Source organism: Eutrema salsugineum, unplaced genomic scaffold (assembly GCF_000478725.1).
Source record: "Eutrema salsugineum unplaced genomic scaffold, Eutsalg1_0 scaffold_9, whole genome shotgun sequence".
Classification (NCBI taxonomy): domain Eukaryota; kingdom Viridiplantae; phylum Streptophyta; class Magnoliopsida; order Brassicales; family Brassicaceae; genus Eutrema; species Eutrema salsugineum.
In genome coordinates, this window is record NW_006256342.1 from 680,387 (window position 1) to 704,541 (window position 24,155).

Genomic DNA, 24,155 nt, shown 5'->3' on the forward strand with positions numbered 1-24,155 from the left:
AATAAAACAGTCCATTTTTTGAAAAAAATATGCAAAACAGCCCATTTTTTGCTCTATAGTTTGTGGCCAATACAAAAAAATATGCAGTTCAGGGCCGGCTCACCATCTCCATACTATGGATTGCGAGTTGTCAAGTGCGGACGTGATGATTATCCCGTTGTTAAGATGGACCTTTATGCTAAGATGGGCCTTCATCAATACAATTCGCAGCATGTACGTTAATCTAGTCGATCATTTGCTCCGATCCGATCCTCATGTTAATTCTTCACTTACTTTTTTGCTATGTCAGGGGAGGAACCTCCAGCTTCTACGAATAGAGAAATACAATACAAATGTTCTACCAAAATATCCTTTCACGTATTATATAACTTTGGCTGCAAAGGATCCCTCCGTCGGTCGCCCTGTAACTTTTCAGATTTGTATTGTCGAAAGAGAATATAATCAGTTGGATAGACCTAAAAATGAAAGTAACTTGTTCTCGTAGGCGACAATCAGGAAGTAACCTTCTCATGAGCAACTAGTTTTTTTTTTTTTTTTTTTTTAAAAGTATGAAGACAAGTTCCATCTGTTGTATATGTGTTGGGATTTTGTTTTTCATCAGTGCGTGATTGCTTGAATTGGATATCAAGGAGTTACCTTTTTTGTAGTGATTTTCATGTGATATATTTAAGCCACTTCAAAACAACCTTGAGAATCAAGATTCGTTGGCATGGAAGAATTCAGAGTACGCCACTTATATCAGGGACAACAAAGAACATGGTAGAGGAGGTCATTACCTACACTGTCATGCATATCCCAAGAAAAGGAGCAGTAAATCGTTTGTTAGTAACTGTAAACGGACGTTACTTTTCCTTTTTTTAATTTACTAACGGTTTTTTAGATGAAACAAAAACCAAATCACCTAATTACGGTTTGGTTCGGCTCAGTTTTTCTGGGTAAGGCTATGTTGTCCACCCTGCTCCACTCAGCTAAAACTCAAAAAGATATGACACAAACCGCCCTTCTTCGCGTTTGGACATATCTGTGATTGAAAACTAATTGATATGACACAAACCGCCTTTCTTAGCTTTTGGACATATCGTGATTTCAAATTAATTCGGTTTAACTAATCTGAATAGAACTGAAACTGTACCGAAATAACCGATTCAGATTTTAAGGTCATATTTATCGATTTTCCTAAAGCTTAGACACTAAGATGAAGATCAATTTTTAAACATGCTAATTTTACTTGAAAAATATGACATTTTCTTGTACTTGTAAATTCTAAAAGATCATAATGGTATTATTATAGTTTACTTAATAAAAAGTTAGTTTTCAAAATTCTTAAAACATGGCTTAATTTTCAAAATATAGAAACTTTTTGAAATATTAAACCAAATCTCTCTTTAGAGGAAATTTGGTTTTAAATAAATAAATTCATCAAATTTTTAGTTGGTTCCACAAAAAATGTTCGAATGGACATTAAGTTGTTTGAACACTAAATAAATAGTTAGACATCAGTCCTAGGTTTAAAATACTGAAGTTAACTAGATATATGGTAGTTTAGCAACTTCAATCACACATGATCCTCTCCGGTTGACCTTCCCTTAAGAAAAGAAAACAAATTTACTGAACATCAAAACAAAAAATAATAGACAAAAAAGTTTAGATACAAAATTTGCAATCTCTTTAGCTTTGTCCGAACATAATCCGCTGACTTGAAATGAGGGCAATCAAATTTCCCAATGAGATAGGTCGGTATGGGAAGAACTATTTTACCTTCTATAACTTAATTCCAGTAACTGCAGTAGGAGCATTATTGTAATAGGCACCCATAACCATAGTTGCCGCAGACACTCTGATGTACTCATTGTCAAGCTTATCATCTATCACTGCACTTACACAACAAAATTAACTACTTATTTTGCAGGTATGCACGAACAATGTATCCACAGAACTTTGAGAGATTGCACGAACAATAATGACACTATGGTATCCACAGAACTTTGAGAGATTAATTGTTGGAATTATTTTTAGTTTTTCCGGGTAAGGTTATGTTGTCCATCCCGCTTCACTGAGCTAAAAGTCAAAAATATATTAGTTACACAGAACGCCTTTCTTCACGTTTGGACATAACGTGATTACAAACTAATTCGATTAAACTAATCTGAACAGAACCGAAAAAACCAATTCAGAAACCAAACTAGTAAAGAAAACTCAATTCCAATGTGACCTTGTACAAATTAGGAGAAAACAGAATGGAAGAATTATTGATTGATCAAAATTATTAGATTCAAAAGGGGAATCCTTTACGAACGTACTTCTTGGATTCCTCAGCCAAACGTTTCATACTTTTGGCTTTCTCGTAAACTTCCATCAACTCAGCAGCAACACCTTTTGGATGACACATTACATAAACCTTCAAGAACCGTTTCTCGCTCATCCTTAGCGCTGTGGCAATTTTCACTTCTTCTACCAGCGGCTTTAGACCCATATCGAATACTCTCTTCACGAGTTCCACACGAGGCTTTAGTTGAGTCTCGAGGTTGAAGAGAAGCAAGAAAGGGTGCTTAAGCACTGAACGAGCTGGAAGTTTCATAGAGGCTATGACGAAAGTCATATTTCTCTGAACTTTCTCAACTGATACAGTAAGAAGGATTGGGCATTTTCCACACAGATGCCAAACCTCGTCTTCGGAGAACCCAAACTTTTCCAAGTTTGCGACTTTCTCTTTGATTGTCTCCATCCTCGAAACCCCAATGTTGGCTGCAACGTATTTGAACATCTTGGAGTCTCTGGTGACCCCAGTTTTCTGGATGTACTCAAACTTCTCCTTGCTAAAATTTGTCCTTGGAATCAACGTGGGTCGGGATATAAACATTGCGACGAGATCCTGTTGGCTAAAGCCCAACCCTTTGTAGAACTCTATCGCGGGTTTGATCTTTTCATCGAGGTCATACAACACGAGACAAGGGTTCCGGATAATGACTTTGCGCAACACCTCCTTTGAGCCCAAAACCTCCATGAAATAGTTGATCCTTTCATCAAGGACAAGGTGAACACGACGGTTAAAGAACCTCGGACGGCAATTAACAATCTTCACAAGGTCGGATGATGTGATGCCCAATGGAGTAAGAAGGCTTAGTTGAAACTCTAGCTGAGCAGCATTGGCTCTCTGCAAAGACGGCCTACGAATGAAAAGCTTTGATATTTCATCCTCGTTACAACCCCATTTTCGTAGAACTTCCAAGGGGCTAAGAACCTGTCTCACTTGAACACATTCGACTTTGTTTACCGATTGATCAGAGCCGTCAATGCATCCTTCAGCTTCGTTCAGGCATACGGTCGAACACCTGGTGGTGATGGTAGCAGATAAGGAATTTCTGAAACCAGCATTTCTGACAAAGCTCGAGCTAGTAGTAAACAGTAACCTGATAACAGCTAAGACATTTATCTTCCCCGTTGATTGCATTCGAGAGATTATTAGCACCAGATTGTGTAAACTGGAGAAATACAGGAGCAAGAATCAACAATGGTTCTGCCTATACAACACAAGCAGTGAAATTTACACGCTACGAAGAAATAGCTAGAAAAGTTGAGATAATTACCACCATGGATTTCAGGCAATACAAGAACCCGAGATAGAAAGAGAGTTGGTGTGATGCGCACAGCGACTTCGGACCACGAGGGTTGCGACGACTGTGCGGAAGCGAAAGCCAAAATTAATATTGTGGTCCAAAACGGGAAATTAAATATAAATGTTGGAGGATTTTGCAATTTACCATAAGAAATTCCCACCCTGTAAACGATGTCGTTTTCTTTTGTTTCGCATATTCTTTTTTACCAGAAAAGCAATTCGTCAAGACTCTCACTGCAACCCTTTCAGCAAGAAACCTAAAGCTTAAATCGTCACATTCGTTTATCTCTCTACTTGGTCCAGTTCTTCTTCGATCCGTATATCAAAGGTAAGCTATCATATCTATCTCTATGGAATGCTATATCTTTTGTGGAACCTAAATTGAAGACTGAAATATACTTTTTGGGTTAAAAAGTTATCAATTTGTGTCTCCGATTTTGAACTGAACTAGAGCTGATCGTTAAGGTAGATTTTATTCTCTTGCGATTCATAATTCGCATGTTATCTTGTTTTTCATCTCTTTTACACATTTCGTTTTGAGACCCTACCGTTTTTTTTTTTAATCTAAGCCTTGTCAGATTTAATCGCTTCAGTGTACTTGCTTAGACGTAATTTCGTTGATTTAATTTGCTTTACGAGTTGGTTTTTTGTGGATGAAAATCAGCGTGTGGACCGTTGGATGTTCTGTGGTTTTTAGTTTAGCAGATTCAGCACTTCCATTTTTCCTGAAAATTTGTTAGAAGAATGATACTAATTTGCATTTTTGCAGATTTTTCAGCAATGGGAGACAGTCAGTACTCGTTTTCTCTCACGACGTTCAGGTATGAACTTGTTTATCATTCAAATTCATCTCTTTCGAGCATTAAGGTCAGTTTCTTTGGGTGTTTATTTGTGTTGTGGCTATGAAAACAGCCCATCAGGGAAGCTGGTTCAGATAGAACATGCCCTAACAGCTGTTGGATCAGGCCAAACATCTTTGGGAATTAAAGGTTTGTTAATGAACTGGTGAGATTCTAAGAAGCAAACATTTTCTTTTCTAATCATCAATGTGAATTCTTTCTGCAGCTTCAAACGGAGTTGTCATTGCAACAGAAAAGAAACTTCCCTCTATTCTGGTTGATGAAGCGTCTGTAAGTTTGATTATCTCTTCCTATGGTCAACATGCTTTGTAAAATCTTTTAGAAATTAGCTCGTTTTCCTTCTACTCCTGCTTGTGGAACTTTCATAGGCTGTATAGTTATAGTAACTACCATGTAACTAATGTTAATCTAATGTCTATTTCAGGTTCAAAAGATTCAGCATTTGACTCCCAACATTGGAGTTGTATACAGGTTCTTCTCCTCAGCTGTCTGTATTTCTTGTTAAATAACAGATTTGTTTTATATCTCAAATATTGGATTTATCAGACGCTCTATTAAAAAAAATGGGTACATACTACATAGTATTACTCATCATTTCAATGCTAACTATGGTATTTACTTTTATGAAGTGGTATGGGTCCCGATTTCCGAGTTCTTGTGCGAAAGAGTAGGAAGCAGGCTGAGCAATATCTCCGGTTGTACAAAGTAATCTTAAATATATTTATTTGTATTCACTTTTCTTGGAATAATTAGTAATGTATGTATGATAAATTGTCGATCCTTGCTTGTTTGCAGAAAGTTTGGATTGATGATTAGCATAAGTTGTTGTTTATTCGTAGTTCAACTTCTAAGGGGGTTTTATTGTTTGCAGGAACCCATCCCTGTTACCCAACTTGTAAGGGAAACTGCTACGGTGATGCAAGAGTTCACTCAATCAGGGTAAGTACTATTCAAAATATATATGGTTACTTCCTCCCATACGCTCAACAGTGTTAAGAAGAGTAACTTACTAGCTCATAGATTTCAACTCAGAATTGCACTTTTAACCTTAAACGTTGTTAGAGCAAATCTGTATCCATAAACTTGGTTGCTGAAAATCTTGCTTCAAAATTGGTTTTGTTTCTCCTGTTAATAGTGGTGTTAGGCCGTTCGGAGTTTCTCTACTAGTGGCTGGGTATGATGACAAGGGTCCACAATTGTATCAGGTATGTAGAACAATAGATGTATATAACCATTATGTAAAACCCATAAATTAAAAACATCTTATTTCAAATTTTCTTTTTTTCACTAGGTGGATCCGTCTGGCTCTTATTTCTCATGGAAAGCTTCGGCAATGGGAAAGAATGTTTCGAATGCAAAGACATTTCTTGAGAAGAGGTAATAAGATTTTACCATTTGTGATACGAGTATATCATCTTCGAAGCATGTCATGTCATCTTAGTTTCTGATCAGGTACACAGAAGACATGGAACTTGATGATGCTATTCACACGGCGATATTGACATTGAAGGAAGGGTCAGAAAGTTTACCAAACTCTGTTTACTTATATTTCTATAATTCAGAAGCTTACAAAAACCTAAAACCCTTTTCCTCGTCTTTCTTTCTCGTTTGTTTCACAGTTTCGAGGGAGAAATCTCGAGCAAAAACATTGAGATTGGTAAAATCGGTGCTGACAAAGTTTTCAGGTAAGTTTATTATTATAAGCGTTAATAAAATCGAGAATCTTTATTATTGCCATCAATATCTCAGAAGAGAGTGTTTCAAATGCCAGGGTACTAACACCAGCAGAAATCGACGACTACTTGGCTGAAGTCGAGTAAACCTTCACTAAACCGTGCAACGAACCAGAATTTGAGTCTCAATACTATCTTTCGTCTTTCTGGCTGTCTGCAGAGAATTGATAGTTCTTGCTTGTGTAAGACTTTTGGATCATGTTTAGACTCTGGAGACCCAATTTAGAACTTTTTTTTTTCACTCAAAGAATATATTTAAAACCTTCAAAATTTGTCTCTTTCGTGAAAATCTGATTCCTTAGAATCAAAAGTCGTGCTTCCAAGCTACTACTAGTGCCAAATCTTGAAGTCTTAAGCTATACGCTATTTTGTATAGGTCAAGAGGAACACAGAATAAACGTATTTAAACTCAACCGTATTTGGTTTATCCATTAACCTTAACGTTTTTTCTTCCTCAAAAACCCGACAACAAACACGTCTCTCAACGATAATCTAAGTCCTGAAAGAAGAGGTTTAAGTCGAAACAACCTACAAGTATTTCTCGTATCATCAACCTGCAAATGGCGAAAAGGAAGTTTATGCTTTTCACCTCTGTTTGATCTTCCAGTTGTAAGCTGTTCGTGGGGCAGCGGAGATCCCTTCGTAGTATCGGGACTCAAGTTTTCCTTTGTTCCATGCCTTGACAAAGCGAGAAAACAATTCTCGTGCAGATTCGGTTGTGAGATCATTAAAGTAAGTGCGCTTTTCTTCTTTAAGCCATGTTGCAAACTCGTTGTTCTTGGAGAAGTAGTCTTCATTTGATAGCTTTGGGATCCCCTCTTTCTGTAAGGAGAAGAAGAAACACATTTTTATCAGAATCTCACCTGTCAATAACCACACATGCCATGCATAGCCTTCAAAGCAATATACTTTTGAGTGAATATACTATCATTTGTTTTTAACGAGTGAAGGGTAAGAGAGAGCTCACTAGCTGGTGGCCGCCTTCTGAGTATTTCTTTTTTGGCTTATCATCCTTGGACTTCTTTGCTGGACTCAAACAAATTCGGCATGAAATAAACTCTTTGTCTTTGATAACCGCAAAACAAAACTAGATCATACTAAAAAGCAAAGACATACAGCTCATGCTTAAAAACATCTAACTAAGAGCAGTATGATGAAAGATCTTAGCTGTAAACCAGAAAACGATACAAAAACACCACTACATCTCAGCAACAAGAACTAAGTAACAGCTGAAATCACTAAGATGAAGTAGTGGCAAAAATATCAAATATACTCAAGTTGGTGCCCATCATATGCAATTGCTACGGAAATCAAGTAAGAAATCTGAAATAGGTCAAACAAAGATCATACATGTACTCGTCCGGTGGTGCTTGTGGGATTTCTTTTCCTTCTTCCTATCCTTCTTCTCACTTCTCTTCTCATCATCTTTCTCTGTTCCTCGATGCCTCTTCACTTTCCCTTCGTCTGCCCATTCATAAATCACAGTCTCAGATCATAACATGTCACAGTTTCAAGCATCAACCCGAATCTAGCAACAAATTCGAAATTGGCAACATTAATAGCTCGTAACTTACACGGATACAGATAAATCACTAAAAATTGAAATCCCCGAGAAAAACAAAGCGATTGCGAACAAATTTTCTCGGGAAACGGAAGAAAGAATATAACCATAGAGAGGAAGAACATACTATCAGAAGATGAAGCATCTTCGCTCCGTGCTCTGCCTCTCTTCTTCTCCTTCGGGCTTCGTTCGCTTCCCATGATTTTCCGACTTGGCTTAAGAACAAAACAAGGATCCAACGATAGTTTATATATTCTTTTTCATTTGGGCCCCGAGATTAGGATTCAGGATTACCGGGTCGGGTCTCCGATGCCAATATTTAAATGAAAACCCCCCTACTATTTTATATTTCTCTTATCGCCCCATTGTTTTACTTTTACCCAATACAATTCTCTTTTAACACTTGAACTAGATTCTAACCCCGTGCATTCGCACAGGAATATTTTTATTGTTTAACGAATTTTGTATTTTTGAGTTTATATATAATTATTTTTATAAATATATTTTTTAATAAGTGAAAATATTGATTTTTGTGTTTAGATATATTTTTATAGTATTAAAAATAATTATGATTATAAAAATATAATTTTAACCCGTCCACTAATATTAATTCAAAATGAACTATTATAAAAACATAATTCTAACTTTTCTGTTCATATTACCGTATAATATAAATATTTGTTAAAAGTTTGAGATGTATTAACAGTATTATTTAGCATTATAGTTTTCTAAAATTTAATCAACGAAGGGAGTGTACAACTGGTTTTTCAAACCACATTATAGTGTATGCAATTATTTTTAATTTTTTATGTTTTGATTTTGTATGAAAAATATATTTTTGATATACATGTATAATTCAAAATTAGTGATTTTAGTTACCAAAATATTTTTAACCCGGTTTTTTATATATATTTTTAGTTCTATGAATTTTTAAAAAATATATTTTTAATATTTAAATTATACATTTGAGTTTAACCTATTATTTTATTATTAATTTGTAAATAAATCATAATCGTAAATATATTATATAAACAACATAACTATCATATCATTTACATCATTATAAATATTTTATATTTCAAATATGACCATTATTTTTTATATGTAAACTTTTTTTTTCGAAAATTCTAGATATTTTTGATAAAAATGTTTAATAGTATAGAAATTATTTAAATTAGAATCTTTAAATCAAATTTAAATTAATATCTGATTTATTATTTTTAATCAAATCAAATCAAATCTAAATTACCTATATTTAAGGAACTCTAAAAATATTTAAATTAATAACTAATTTTCGAAATTAAACACTTAAAAAAAATTAGGAGTGTTTGGAAGCAAGTACTAAATGTGCTTTTGTTTTAATATAATAGATTTACTTTTAGTGCTTACTAACAACTGTATTTGTCTTCTCCAAAATTTTAATTGAACAATACAAAATCTGGTTTCATATGTTTTCAGAATGAAAAAAAAAAAAAGTATTTACAAGCAAAATTATTAACAAAGGATTTGGTCTAGAAAGACAAGAGACTGCATTTTCTTGAAGATGGTCTCAACGGAGCTAAACTCCAACTCAAAACCATAGGTCCGACCACCGTACTCAACATATAAAAATCTCGCCGGAGAATCTTCTGGTGGTGAAGGCAAAACCCTTGAGATCTCTGGGAAGTCTGGAGACGGTGGCAAAGGCAAGTCTTTCTTCTTCTTGAGAGAATAGTACACATCGGCTAAGAGAATCCATATGAGATCAGGATCAATACAAGCCAGACCTCTCAACGCATTCAAAGCCGCTTCTCTTAAGCCAGTTATACCGCTGCACGCGATCCCAACGACCAGCCCTGCAACTTTTTTCAAGACTGCATCTAACGCCGAAGCGCTGCGTTTGTCTCTGGAAAGCTCGGCGATCATATCAAGAAGTGCAGCCTGCACTTTCAAGCTAGAAACTTCAGCAATGGATGAAGAAGAAGAAGACTCTGGAGATACAGAAACAGTTCTGTAAGGAAGCCGAAGAACCGCTTTGTTTTCTTCCCGGAGGTTCTTCGCCGTCATAATGTGGAACGGAGATGTTGTTAAAAGCTTCCAGAAGTCTGGGCCATCATTGCGGAAACGACGACTGAAGAAATCTCCTCCGGATGTTTGAACGACTCGAGTTATCACGGTTAAGCACCTCCGCACAGACTGTGAAAGAAGAAGCGGGTTTTAGAAATTGTCAAGAGTCTATAGACAAACCAGAAGCGAAAAAAGAGAGAGAGAGATGGTACCACAGGATTTCTGTTTCGAATGCAAGCAAGAAAGAATGGCCAGATTTTGTTGATAGCGGGTAAAAGCCGGTTTTCGTCTGCTCCATCGTCAGTAGCATTCATGTAGTCTTTAAGCTGAAAAAGCGAAGCAAATTCAATGACTTCTTCCATTGTTTCTTTGGTTTCCGTCTCAGCTCGATAAGCTTCTTCGACTTTAGCCAGCGCCACTACACCTTCCTGTATAATTGGAAGTTACGGATTTAGGCCAGTTACGGAAATGTCCTTTGAGTGAGCTCAAGAAAACTTAATCCAACGGAAATGTACCTCGATTATATCCAGGGAAACCAAGCATGAGGCTTGATCTGATGATGCAAGGAGAGGCGTGGCTGCAATTAAACATGAAGAGACGATCGATCCAACTGTGCGTCTGTATCGTTTAGAACGATTTAGTTCAAGCAGTATGTTTTCCCATTCTTCCTCGTCGTTGTTTTTTTCAGAATCTGAACCTTTCTCTTGCCTTGATGTTATCGCATCAGATGCTTTGGTCTTAACATGGTCACTATATGACTTGGCTCGGTCTGGTAATAGACAAGCCTCATTCTTTGAAGCTTTAACAATCTCAGCAACAGCCTACGGGAAGCACCAACAAAGGTTATGATGTATGTATTCTAGACCAAGAAAACTTATAATTTTCAAAGTCGTAGAAGAATAATGTAACAATGAATCTACCTTCAAGAAGGGTAAAGTTAGATTTGGATGCTGCTGTCTACCAACAATTTCTAGTTCTTGGGAAACCAATCGCATCTGCAGATCCCCCGAATTGAAAAAAAAAAAGAAAAGAAAAGTTCTTAACGCACTGATTATGTATCGGAGGGTGATTACGATCCAGGAAAGGCAAAAGATTTCATGAAAAGAAAAAAAACAATTCACTGCAAATGGCCTTACCGGTTCCTCCAACAAAGGCAATATTTCATTGGCAACTCCTATATAAGAAAGCATAGCAGCAAGAACATTTGGGACATGAGGATTAAGATCCAGGTGGCGCAACTGACGACAAATCGAGTCAACTACATAATCCGCATTTGCTACAACCAGATGCCCTACCTGCAAACAAACAAACAAACAAACAAACAAACAAAAAGGGCAAGATTTTAATTAAAATAAAAGGTATTGTTATGTGCCTGAATCCAACTGCATTATCATAAATTCTTACTGTGGGATGGCCTGAGGTGGCAGCAAGAAGACGTAAGACAGCGTCTGAAGCATTTCTAACTTGGAAGCTAGAGCAAGTAAGACTCTCAAGCAGAAGGTAAAGCGAAGAGTGAAGAAACCCACTTGAAGCAAAATCTTTCCCAAGGCACAAGGAATACACACCTACTCCTTCTATTATAACTTGGTGTAGCATTGCAGTGTCCCTTAAGAAATGCAGACTAATATGTTGACCAACAGTATCGGTCTGCGCATGCATTGTCTTTTGGTCCACGGGGAGATCCCACACTTCAGAAGATTGGTATTCGTGCAAAATTTTACCAACGCAATCAATCAGATGAGTTTTTAAACGTTTGTTCCATGTGATTTCCCAGGAGAGTTTGTCACTTCCCTTTCTTGACTTCCGAAGCAATCTCGAGAGAGCATCTGTTGCTTGATCTGATAGACCAAAAATCATCTCGTTCAAGATACAAGCAGAAGTTGCCGCCTGGCGAACCAACTGTCCTGAACCAATTTGATTACACCACGATTGCCAGTCTTCTCCATTATACTCCTTTACACGAACTTCTGAAACCAATTTACGAACAAAACCGAGAGGAATATCCAGGATGACTGCTAAATTCCCATCGTTTTCAAATCCTAGCAAACACGGAGAGATCATTTACTATATCAGTAACTAACTCATCTACAACTTAACTGCAGAATAGTTTCGGAAAATGGATTCAGAGGAATTCGAAAATGACCTGCCACCAAGGATAAACCAACAAGTCTAAGGATTCCAGCGAGCATCTCGTAGAGCTTCTGGCTACCAACATAAGAGAACCAAGGAGGCATGCGAGGTAACGTATAGCTAGTGGTCGGCGATATCTCCAATTTTCCTTGATCTGATTCAGCGATATTTGGAACAGCTCGATTGTAACTGCTCTCACGAAACCCTACTTTTAATTCTGTGATAGAAGGGAGGTAACCAGTCGATGATAATGGTCTTTCTGCGATGAGATTTTCAAGAGAACCAGTGAATGCTGAGCTATGGCTCAGACAGAGGGCAAATATATCCAGGAATCTGCTAGCTGTTATCTACATAAAAGAATGCAAAGAAGCGCCAATCATATATCGCAAGCCATTATTAGATGAGCTCGATTTTCGCTGATAGAAGAAAGAAGTAACCAAACCTATGAGCTTGTCAAGAAAGAGAATACATACGGGAGACTGAAGATGATCCGCCAAAAATCGAGGACCAGAATAATAAGAGACTACAAGTAACTGCTTCACCACCGAAAGTGCAGGCATTTCCTCATTCCCCAAAACCACTTTTGGAAGCCTCTCAAGTAGTCTGTTGCCATTAACACGCAACAGAAGGAGAATAAAACACATCTATATATGTCAAGAGCTGAATATTGAGCTTAAAAGGAAAGAAACAACATAACAGCAGACAGAACAATACCTGCTAAAGATCTTGATTATGTCACTCTCTACGTGATACTTTGCACGGTCAGAGAATAAATGATCGAGAAATTCCTGGGCTCCAACAGAAACTTCATCCGAGTCATCAACAACCAGAGTACATACGCATTCCTGCATCATAATAAAAATTGCAAATCCCTTGGAATGGAAATATCTACGATCATGTGTAGTGTGTATGACCTACCACATCACCAATCTGGCACCTCACGACGAGCTCTAGTAGCATTCCACGTATTGCTGCTAGAAATCCCCATCTAACTTTTCTGGCTGGATGAATAAGAATCTGAAACCAATGAAGATTCACCACTCAGACAAAACAGCTCCTAAAGGATTTGGGAGAAAACTGATGAACGGAGCACAGGAGAAAAATATTAAAAAAGCCATACATGAGGAAATGTCTCACACAACAGCTTGTTCACGTGAGATGTAGTGCTCTCTAACCATTCACTAGTACGTTCAACATGAAAGGAATCACGACTCAGATTCAGATTGGATTTTTCGTGTACATTGATGGTTTTAACAATCTCTTGGCTTGTAGTTTCTGCCAGCTCATCACTCTGCCCTCGAGATTTGGTAGTCAAAGAACGAAGTTCGTTCAAAATTGAGTGTGCAGATTCATGCCTCTGGGACTTTGAATCATCATCAGAAATGTTGATGGCCGATGAATTAGCCTCATCCTCTAGGACTATCATAAGAAACTCGGCCAAACATCTAATTGCTTGGTCCAATGCGTCAACACTTCCTGCAGCTCCACTTATCATTGCCCTCGAAACATGCAGCACTTTGGCAATTTGGCTAACAACACCAGGTAGAAAAAACGCCAACACATCAGCAGTACCAATCTACAATAAAAATTCTACTTTTATTAGGACCCCAGAAGACTTTTTTTCCTCAAAATATTTCCATTATAAGAAATACAATGCATCAAAACATGTAAGAAAATATTATAGTCACCTTAGCCACAAGTATGCGTAAGGCCAGAAAGGCTTCGACACGAAGGTTTCCACTTCCTCGATGTCCTCGAGAAGCCTCAGCATCAGCCACCTAGGTGCAGTGATCAAAAATGATTTTAATTTTAGAGTTTATGCAACTACATGGCTCGATAAGAAAGAAAAAGGAAAGCATAGCGAGAAAAGTGTGTTACTTTGAGAAGAATGGAAAGCCAATGACCCAGAGCAGCCAAAGCAGACTGAGACTGAAGAAAAGCAAGCAAGCATTCTCGGGTTTCTAAATCATACTTAAATGACTCTGAAACTTGAGTCTGATAATCTTTTCTATCTGACAGTTGAGGCCAGCCAACAGTGCGCTTACAAGAACAAGAATCATCAGAGCATGGAAGCAGACCAGAGATCATAGCCCTGAAACATTTGACGATCCCTTGGCGAAACTCTTCAGAAGCCTCAGATGGCGTTAAGATAGCAGCACTAGTTAACTTCTTCATAATTACAACCATCTGTAGGAGAAATTTTCAACATACATAAAGAAGCTAAATAAAGAATGTGTTATCCAAACAAATGTAAGTGGGAGTTTCAAATCAATTCACCTGATCTACGGATCCGATGTGGCATTTCTTCAGAAGTTCCTCAAGACAAGAGATTACACCTTCTGCTACTTTATCACTCACTCTATAAGGTGTTTTCGCCGGCTGATTATTCCCCTGACCTCTGCAAGCTACTGCGCCATCCAACAGAAGAAGCAACGGGAACAAAGCGTAGCTGAAAACGCACATAAAACAAGACACTTGTCACTTGGGTTTATGAATGCCTAAAGCAAAAGTGGAAATTTGCGGATTTGGGGAATATTTACTGGAAGAAGGACTGGAGAGAGGACGGAGAAGTACGGCGGAGGAGGTGGAGCAACGCAGGCATCGTGGCCGGATCCTTTTGAGGGTTTTGCGATAGGCTTAGAAGCTCCAAGCAGAGAACTTTGAGCTCTGCGAAGAGGGTTTCTCGTTCTGCTTCTCCCTCAAGATCGTCTCCATTGGTTTCACGGCGGACTACGACGGACTTTTCCATTATGCCCGATCAATTGCAGAATCTTGAGTCAGAGAGAGAGAGAGATGGAACCGCGAAACTGAAGTCAATTCAGCAGAAAATAGCGTTAGAGTAGTGACGAGTCCTGCAAAAGTCGACCCGACCCGATGCTATTAACCCGACCGGTCAAACTTTCTCGGTCGCCGTCTCGTTGCAATGGCCGAGGGATAAAGACCGGGAATTTTGGTTTTTTAGGGTTTTAAACCTGAATTTATACAGAGTTTCAAAAATAATCCGTGTACTTTATATTATTTACAAATCAAAACCTATAATCATAAACATGATATTTTATACAGTGTTGCAAAGTAAACCCACGATTATATAGAATTGCAAAATAAACCTAAAATTTTTGTAAAGTTTGCAAGAGGAATCAAGAAAATCCATGTGAGTCCATGAACTACATAGCTTCCCAACCATATTTGTTTTCTTTTTTTTCTATCTCCATTGCATTATGCAAAACATTCTTGTTATTGAGAATAATGATGATTGGCACACGGTGAGAGTTAGGTATGGGGAAAAGGACTTTAGCTTGATTAAGTTGGTACTTTATATGTTAGCAAAGCTAGCTGGTGAATCTATTTCCAAACAACAGAAACTGGTCTTCTTGTTTGTCGATTTCCAGTTTCGGATGGTGTTTAGATGTTTCAAGCTAATCCCTATACCTAATATTCTTCTCTCCTTCAAAATTACTTGAATACCAAACCAGAAGTGGGTTTCAAGATGAAGCCATTGATCATTTGTTCTTCAAGATTCTTTAGAATAGGGGAAGAATCTCTTCAGAGATGTTTAGTCTCATGCCTTTACTATAAAACATATCTTTTGACCAGCTATGTTTAATTTATATCTATTAATTTCTTACCCTTTATACACTGAAGATGCCATGAAAATTAACTATGGAATACACTTTCTCTGTTTTCTACCTTTCCCTTAAATATTGATATCTAATATAATATAACTATCTTTTCTCGTCATCAATGAAAATAAATCAGATTTTGAATTTGTTAATGAATCATGAGCTCGTAGGTCTTCAAGAGTGATGATGAGTCTTCCTCTTCCTCTTCTTCTTCGTCGTCGTCGTCTTGTGTTCTCTGTTTATGAAGTTGATTCTCATCTTCTTTTAACCCGAGTTCGCTTTCCAGGTGCTTGAACCATTTCTTAACTTCATCCTCATCAGAATCTTCTTCTGTCTTCTCATTTGCACCGGATTGTTGAAATGAGTTGGAACCATCTAAGAAACTCCAAATGTCAGGATCTGAATCAAAAGGTATATCCAGGAGATCGGGTTTGTCTACTTCTTGAATAACGATATCATTAAACTCGCTGTACTCGAACATGAAGCTTATATTTGGATCATCATCCTGGTTTGAATTGTTAGAGCCACCAGAAGACACTGAAGTAGACTCCTGATAGGTCTTTCTGTTCAAAGGATCATCTACTTGAGACTTAGCCTCCTTCCCAACATCTTCTTCTTTCCCACGGGAAACGGAATAACTCGAACAAGAAGAGGCCGGTTCATCTGCAGTAAGATGATCAGTAGTTCTTGAGCTCTGAACCAGTCTTTTCTTTAGATGTGTATGCCACACATTCTTGATCTCGTTATCTGTTCTTCCTGGAAGCTGAGAAGCGATTTTCGACCACCTGATCAAAATATGAAGACAACTAATATTGATTAGTGTCAATACCAACTCACTTTTTTGATCCACCTCAAGCAAAGAGATATACAGAGCATTACTTGTTCCCGTAGTTTTGGTGAAGCTTAATGATTGTTTCTTCCTCTGCTACGGTGAAGTTGCCTCGCTTCACATCTGGCCTAAGGTAGTTAATCCACCTTAGACGACAACTTTTCCCACACCTCAATAGCCCTTCATTTATTGCATATACATTCAGAATCATAAAGAAACCATTTTTTAAAAGGCTTCTGCTTTGATCACGATCCATTAAATAAAAGCTACAACATACCAGACTGTTTGGGAAGAGATCTCCAATTCTCATGACCAAAATTTTGAATGAAAGAGATGAGTTTCAAGTCTTCTTCTGGGCTCCATGGACCTCTCTTCACTTTGGTCTTGTCACAACAAGGTGCTCTTCCCTTCCCCATTCTCTCTCACTCCCTCTCACCCTCTCTCCCTCTCTCTCTATATAGATATATATATATCTATATATTATATATATATACACTCAATTTTGAGATTCACTTTACCAAATGCAATTGGTTCTGTTGTTTATATATATGAGAGGTAAGAGTGTGTGATCTTGACATGCGAAAGATGAATGTAAACAAAGGGATTGATAAATGTCAAATCAGATTTGTTGAGTGGGAAAAGGTTGCCTGTGTTATGGTTGATTATTTGGTATGATTCCATTTTCTCATTTTTACTTGATTTGGCATCCACATGATGCATGCAACTTATCTTTTCTTTTAACAGCGATGCATCCATTTCACATATTAAAAAAATGTAAAATCATATATAGTAAATTAATTTATTTATAATTACCAAAACTAGCGTCCCGTATAAAAATTATCAAGTTTGACATTTTATTCCACACTGTCTTATGTAGTTTTGCTCGTACATATAAAAAAAAAATAATGACATTTTAAATTGTTTCATATAACAATTTGTTTCTTATGAGGTAGTGTTTTTACTAATACGAATATACAGCTACTACTTCTTAAGAATTTAGCTTAAGCTATGCAATGAGATTTGATAATATTCATTTTTGTCAGCGAGTCAGTAATATGGCTCCATGCATCATAACTACCAACTTTTAAATGTAGATATCCCGTAAACATGTAGTTCCAACAAAATATTAAGATATTAACGCTCATGAACAATGCTGTTTAACTTTAACAATGCGTCACTCATACATGGAATATATTTATAATAGGATGTCAGGACTGTCGATTTAATTAATGGAAATTGGATTACCTTTACCAAACTAAATACGCGGCAAAGAAAATAGAAATTTTCAATCTTTAGTAGAAATGACGTCAAAAATAGCTAGAAAAAGAGAAGAAAACTTTAAATGTTATATAACCAAGAAATTATAAAGCAATTTTAAATCAATCCGAGAATACCAAAAAGCGAAGCAGTGTGTGGGAGCATAGTGCACGAACTCACCAAACTAAAGACTAAATAGAGTGGAAAAGGTCAGAGACTTACGTCTTTTTGACTTCTTTAATGTTTGGTAGGTTTGGTGTTGTTGTTGGCACTTGGCTACGTTAATTACTTAATATCACCAAACCTTCATTACTTAATTAATTTCTCTGTAACCATCCAAAACCACTCTAAGTAGTTGCGATATATTCACTTCTATATACTACAAAAATGTTTCGGGTATTACGTATCAGCGATAATTGAAGTTAATAAACGAAACAACTTTGGGACGTTGGTAAATTTTACCCAATATAATTTCTAAAAAGAAAATTTCTCATGACACCAAACAAAAAAAAAAACAAAATTGATCGACACTAGCTACGATTTATATGGTTCGAGTCAATACCATTCAAGATCGTGATACTATTGTAACACATCCGAAGTGCGAAGTTATAAGCTGTTTTTTTTTATAATTTTGAAGTATCAATGTAATGTATCTGTACGGTCAAGGGTTTTGCTTTTTAATCTCTAAGTTGGTGAACAAACTAATGAGTGCGAAAGCTCTATTACTAATAATAATAAAAAAATGTTTGAACTATTAGTGGGCAAAATTAAATATATTTTCAACGTCCCTATGGAAGATGGACCTTATCGAAACACGATGGAAAGTGGCAGAAAATATTTCTAAAATAAATTTATTTAAAATTAATGATGAAAGCATGTGTGTTGCTATTGGTAATACATACGTCATAATCAGTTTTGAGTGTATTGACTTTCAAGTTCGGATTTTATAGAATAAGGCTATGTGTCCGCTTTGTGTGTGTTCGTAATAGAGGATATATATAATACTTTTTGCATATTTTCATACTCCGATTTCAATCCTATGATTAATATATATATATATATATATTTCTGGTCAAGATGATTAAGTAGGTTTGGAGAGGGAAACACAAGAAAAGTCAGAATTAAAATTTTCTAATGGTCATTTAAATCAGGTAAAGTAGAAACTAACGTTGGACTAAAGATTTAAGAGGACCAAATTAGACACCTAATCTTGAAAAACATGGAATCTCAAACAATAAATAATATTATCCATCCTTAGGTTGGTAGGACATTTGCTTAGTAGTGATGTTTTTATCACCTAACTAATCACTCATTAGTCCAAGCAAAATCCTAATAATTCCAAATCAAATAAAATAATGCCCAAAAAAACACGCATACACTAAAAAGGTTAACAGATAAAATAAACGGTTACGCATGCATGACGCACATGGACTTGTAATGGATTGTAGGAATAGATCATTCCATCATAAACATGTTGTGATTTGGTAACAGCCAGTAGTTTTTTCAGTCACTAATATTTTAGAAATTACTTTACCGCAAAAGATTGAAGGGCTCTCTTTATACCGCAAATGATGATATGGACTATGGAGTAGTAATTATCAACTATACTAACAGTGAGTAATTATTATTATACTCCATAGTCCATATCATCATTAAAGGGCTCTCTTTATAGAGTTTTTTTCTGAAACGGACTAACGGAGTACAAGAGTTTTTTACCCAAAAGCCTAAACTAGTTACAAAGGAATGATGATAACGTGCGTATAGTTGGGCCATATTATAAGAAAGTGGGCTTCGTATACTCTACATGGGCCTGTCTATTTGATAATCGCGAGCTACAAATATTACGATCGCTATGCCTATGATAGTATGATATGATAGTAAACTATAATAACGGTAAAAGTAGACAATTTGATCTCAGTCAGCGAACCAATTCTTAGTTTTGCTATGATAGTAAACTACTAATCTTATGATGGAGTATATTTATAGTGCCATGCTCTGTTTTCGTGTTGCTTGGCACTTTGGCAGGTTTGAGCATAATCAGTGTTTGCAATCAGTGTTTAAAAAAATATCGGTTACACTCCGAGGAGAAATAGACTGCAAAATGAGTAATGGCCCGTGAATAGGTTTATTGTATGCATTGAAATAAAGTTAATACTATCATTTAATTTCCTATTTAATAACCCCACCAATCTCCCATTTAAATGCATTGAAATCCCAAGACCAGTCTCACTGCCATATAAATTAATATACCAAATTTAATTTACATTGGTTCGGTTACACATTTAGGGCCAGCCGTCTTCGTAGGAGTAAACATCCATTCCCCAAAAAAAAAAAAAATCCCTAACCGTAGGTGATAGGTTTAGTATTTATACAGTATTTTTTTGGTCAGACAGATTTAACATTTATTTAAAAATTTAATACACACGAAATAAACGTATAAATTTTTGTCAAGTTTAATTTGGTGAACTATTTAATAGTAGTAACTTTCTTGCGTCAATTGGTCAATCCCGATGAAGTAATGTCAATTATTTTTTTTTTTTCACGCACAGGTGAGTATTTGTGTATGTGGTGTATATATAACTTTATAAAAGCTGGTATTAAATGTTAGGCGTTAAAGAATATCGTCCGTGAGCATCATCACTTCATCACCCTAAGAGCCTAAATAATACTAGTAGTTTTTTTTATATATATAACTTCAACTTCACTATTCAAAGCTCTTTGGGTCTGTTCTTAAATGCTTACACCTTCCTATTTCCTAAAAAAGCCAATTAATAAATATCTTGCCATTTTTTATGCTATTAATTGTATATTTTTTTTTTGCAAATGTTGAGAGCAAAAAAAAAAAACGAAAATAATGTCGGTATAGTTTTGCTCGTGAATGTAAATAAACAATTTAGGAAATGTTGTTATTGTGTTTTGAAAGTCAACAACACGGAAAGAAAGTTCGAAACGGCAATTGAATGAACATTTTAAAATCCTCAACGATTTTTTTGCGTAATGAATTACAGAATTAGTCGGGAGTATTAATCAATCACGTTTGACGAAGAAAAAAAAGGAAGGGATTAATCACTAATTGAAGTACTAGTACATTATGGAGAGACGATTAATCATTAAATGCGTCTCACTTTCTCTCTCTATCGCATTTAATACACTTTGGCTCTCTCTCTCTGATAATTCCTCTTCTCCATTCGACGATTCCTCTTATAACAAATAAAATAGTCTATTTTCGGAAATGCATATTTCGAGACTCGTTTTAACAGTGCTTAAAAAAAATTAAGATGGATCGAAGTATATACTACTATAATTATATAAAGTCTTTGCGTTTCATTTGCTATAATCTCTTTTCTATCAAAGTGTAGAAAAAAGGTTCAAAACAAAATGTAGAAGAAAACTCTGTTAGTTTACAAATAATAATTCACGAGTTTTTACATGTATTAGAATATAACTACTTCTTTTGTTTCAATCAGTTGTGGAGCTAAAATAATTTTTTATGGGATCAATAGTAATATAATCACATAAATAATAAATCCATGGGATTAATATACACACTTGAATTCAAAAATACTAAAAGTCTAAAAAAATAATCATCAGATAATACATAGTATTAAATATCAGTTAAAAATACATATTTTTTTTTTGTTAAAAATCGCAGTTATAGGGGATAATACACATCAGTAGTCAGAGTGGGGTTAGATTTTCTTTTAATAAGTTGAGCGAGGAAGGAGGATGTTTAAATTGAAGAGTAAATTTAATGTAAAATTAAATATGTGAGAAAAATTTGGTAAGGGTATAAGAAATCAAAATAGTGAGAAAACGTGTAGAGCGTGAAGAAAGGGAAAGAAAATAAGGTTAGAGATCGACACACATTAAATTCATTAAAATTTAAATGCTAGTCAATAATGGTACAACGATAAATGTGTAAACCCCTCATTAATATTGGCTTGTACACCAGAGAAAGTAAAGTAGTAGTAAATCAATATTACAAAATTCCGAGCAAAACATTAATCGTGAAATAGTACGTATTGATTACTACTACTAATAAATTCTAGCAATGAATTGAAAATTTAAAATTATATAACGTGCCTCTTTAATATTTCTCCTACACACACTCTATTCTACATATCGGCTCTTGTCTATATAACTCTCTCTCTATCTCTCTCTGCCTTTTTACACAGTCCCATTTTTTAAAGTCTCTCTCTATCTCTGAATTCTGGTATGGCTGCTGACGTAAGCTCCCTCGTACGGTTACTAAGCGGTTACAAAGACGATCGAACGGTTGTGAAAGAATCCGCCGGAACGAAATCAACGGTGGCGCTGATGACTCGCGACCTCCTAGGAAGCGGCAGAGGAGGAGGAGGAGGAGGAGGAGGTGATCATCGGTCACTGGAGCTTGACCTTGACCTTCAAGTCCCCACCGGTTGGGAGAAACGTCTCGATTTAAAGGTTCGTTTTCTCTGCTTTTTAATTTCTTCCCCGATTGATTTCTTCGCGATTCGAATTTTATGAATATGATCTCGGAAGATTTTTGGGAATGGATTTCGATCGATGATTTTTGTGGCTAATTGAGATCGATTTTTTGAACAGTCAGGAAAAGTTTATTTGCAACGATGTAATTCAACGAGCTCGTCGTCAATAAGCAACGCAGAGCAATCCAATCAAACAGTACCGACGTTTCAGGATTTGAATTATCCTCCGAATCAAGCCAATTCTCAGGCGAAGCCTTTGCTAAACCTCTTCGACGACAACACCACGCCGGAACCGGAACTGAAACTTCTCCCGCCGTCTCGTTCTCGTCCCCTCTTCGTATCTCCCAACCATAATTTCCAAAGCGTTTGCACGCTCGACAAAGTTAAATCGGCTCTAGAGAGAGCAGAGAGAGATCCGGCTTTGTTCAAAAAACGGCAATCGCCGGACGATACAGTCTCCGATCATCATCATCATAGGACGACGACGGAGGTTGCGTCTCCGGTGGCGGCTGGATGTCCCGGATGTTTGTCTTACGTTTTGGTTATGAACAACAACCCGAAATGCCCGAGATGCGATACCATTGTTTCTTTGCCTGCAAATTCCGTCAAGAAGCCTAAGATTGATCTCAACATATCAATCTGAAACTTCTGGGGCTTAATTGGAACTTTTTTCATTTTTTTGGACCTTTGTAAATGATAGATAAAAAGGTTATGGGGTTTATTTTGTAAAACCGAAAAGAAGAAAACAAATTGATGGCGGAAGACCGTAAGGATTTTTATGGGGTTTTTATTTCTTTGTTGTTGTTGTAAATGCATCGTTATTTGTTGAACAACATAAAGATTAGTCGGTAGATTTATTTAGAAACAAAAATGGAATTCACGGACCAAATGATATTAAATTCAATTCTGGCTCCTCATGATACTCTTATTTTCTACTCTGAATTTATTTGCCACTTCGAATAACCCAAAGTCCATGGTTGGTTGGACGGTAGTTACATTACATTCATTGTTTTTTGTTCATCTAGACTCATTCTGTCCTTTTTTTTTGTTTGTAAAACAAACAAAAGTTCGTCTTTTATACTATTGTGTTGACAATTGTGTTGATTTCGCATATTAACTTGGATCCATATTACCTCTGTTTATCTGAGTGGTTATGATTTTCTAGAAAAGGTAATACTACAATAAGACACACGATTTCGGAAATTGTTGAATACTAAATGAGTTGAGGAAGTGGTTTGCATGCATGATGCCTTCAACAAACCCAAAAACAGATAAATTTTTCAAATCGTGTTTCCACCAAAATTGATTATAAAAAAGGCGAATTAAATGGGACAACTGTTACGTTTTTTTTTACGGAGTTAATGTTATAATTTATGTGTGGTTTACGTATGGGAAATTTAATTTGATCATATAAGGTCATTCAAAGTTATGCTGACCAAACTTCAACTGCGTAGGTCAACACTGCACACATATTCACATGTACGAATAACTGCAGCTAACGTAATAAACCGCAGTTAAGTAACAAAAAATGTGAAATCCACTATGCGAACTTTCTTTTATTATAAAACTAAAGAATGTCAACGACCTAAGGAAACGTATAATTGCAATATTAATGATCATCATAATATCATATAAATGCATGGACTAAAACTTTTCCGGTCTTTTATTACGGTCGACGAGTAGATCAGTTTTGATTTATGATAGAATTTCTATTAAGCAGGTGGGACCGTAAATAATAATATTTCGTAGGTAGCATATACTTTGGCAATTAACATTTTTGCGTGTACACACTCCGGATACGTAGGTTTAATATTCATCTCTATCCAAAATAAAAATCTATAGAGTATATTTTTCGTACGTTTACAATTACGAAATTAGGTTTACGTCTCTAATTATATGACGATCTTATTTTAAATAAATAGGTGTCCTCTTCACTGGAAATTAGGATAGTCCTGATTTCATGTAAGAAAAACTTTAAATAACGATTTATAGTTAAAGGATAGCTTTTCTTGGATTTCAGATATTACAATGGATAGA

General features: G+C 36.1%; 6 protein-coding genes across 7 annotated transcripts; 2 read left to right on the forward strand and 4 right to left on the reverse strand.

Annotated features, from left to right (window-relative positions):
- Nucleotides 1-2,054: 2,054 nt before the first annotated feature.
- LOC18009171 (transcription termination factor MTERF6, chloroplastic/mitochondrial) lies at nt 2,055-3,709 on the reverse strand. The gene is made up of 2 exons (XM_006389847.2): nt 3,588-3,709; nt 2,055-3,482 (listed from the first exon to the last, which is right to left on the reverse strand). The coding sequence occupies exon 2, from the start codon at nt 3,449-3,451 to the stop codon at nt 2,273-2,275; it is 1,179 nt and encodes a 392-aa protein (XP_006389909.1). The 5' UTR covers nt 3,452-3,482; nt 3,588-3,709; the 3' UTR covers nt 2,055-2,272.
- A 114-nt stretch (nt 3,710-3,823) lies between these two features.
- LOC18007958 (proteasome subunit alpha type-2-A) lies at nt 3,824-6,479 on the forward strand. Of its 2 annotated transcripts, none has more exons than XM_006389849.2 (12): nt 3,824-3,944; nt 4,386-4,437; nt 4,529-4,605; nt 4,682-4,746; nt 4,901-4,947; nt 5,106-5,181; nt 5,348-5,415; nt 5,612-5,681; nt 5,768-5,853; nt 5,929-5,991; nt 6,096-6,161; nt 6,248-6,479. In XM_006389849.2, the coding sequence occupies exons 2-12, from the start codon at nt 4,397-4,399 to the stop codon at nt 6,294-6,296; spliced, it is 708 nt and encodes a 235-aa protein (XP_006389911.1). In that variant the 5' UTR covers nt 3,824-3,944; nt 4,386-4,396; the 3' UTR covers nt 6,297-6,479. The 2 variants fall into 2 exon arrangements, with proteins under 2 accessions (XP_006389911.1, XP_024009070.1); XM_024153302.1 differs by having other exon boundaries at nt 3,835-3,944; nt 4,395-4,437.
- A 127-nt stretch (nt 6,480-6,606) lies between these two features.
- LOC18008927 (nucleolar protein 58) lies at nt 6,607-7,985 on the reverse strand. Its single transcript, XM_006389851.2, has 4 exons — nt 7,898-7,985; nt 7,560-7,673; nt 7,177-7,235; nt 6,607-7,031 (listed from the first exon to the last, which is right to left on the reverse strand). Exons 1-4 carry the CDS (start codon nt 7,968-7,970, stop codon nt 6,795-6,797), a joined length of 483 nt encoding a protein of 160 aa, XP_006389913.1. The 5' UTR covers nt 7,971-7,985; the 3' UTR covers nt 6,607-6,794.
- Nucleotides 7,986-9,158: 1,173 nt separating this feature from the next.
- On the reverse strand, nt 9,159-14,851 carry LOC18009368 (TELO2-interacting protein 1 homolog). Its single transcript, XM_024152670.1, has 15 exons — nt 14,487-14,851; nt 14,224-14,395; nt 13,825-14,133; nt 13,635-13,724; nt 13,067-13,522; nt 12,892-12,963; nt 12,661-12,818; nt 12,420-12,549; nt 11,960-12,293; nt 11,221-11,855; nt 10,953-11,111; nt 10,737-10,811; nt 10,332-10,637; nt 10,029-10,244; nt 9,159-9,945 (listed from the first exon to the last, which is right to left on the reverse strand). The coding sequence occupies exons 1-15, from the start codon at nt 14,693-14,695 to the stop codon at nt 9,265-9,267; spliced, it is 4,002 nt and encodes a 1,333-aa protein (XP_024008438.1). The 5' UTR covers nt 14,696-14,851; the 3' UTR covers nt 9,159-9,264.
- Nucleotides 14,852-15,540: 689 nt separating this feature from the next.
- Nucleotides 15,541-16,894, reverse strand: LOC18008146 (transcription factor MYB63). Its single transcript, XM_006389853.2, has 3 exons — nt 16,673-16,894; nt 16,446-16,575; nt 15,541-16,351 (listed from the first exon to the last, which is right to left on the reverse strand). Exons 1-3 carry the CDS (start codon nt 16,809-16,811, stop codon nt 15,715-15,717), a joined length of 906 nt encoding a protein of 301 aa, XP_006389915.1. The 5' UTR covers nt 16,812-16,894; the 3' UTR covers nt 15,541-15,714.
- A 4,896-nt stretch (nt 16,895-21,790) lies between these two features.
- LOC18007954 lies at nt 21,791-22,983 on the forward strand. Its single transcript, XM_006389854.2, has 2 exons — nt 21,791-22,095; nt 22,237-22,983. The coding sequence occupies exons 1-2, from the start codon at nt 21,868-21,870 to the stop codon at nt 22,759-22,761; spliced, it is 753 nt and encodes a 250-aa protein (XP_006389916.1). The 5' UTR covers nt 21,791-21,867; the 3' UTR covers nt 22,762-22,983.
- Nucleotides 22,984-24,155: the final 1,172 nt, after the last annotated feature.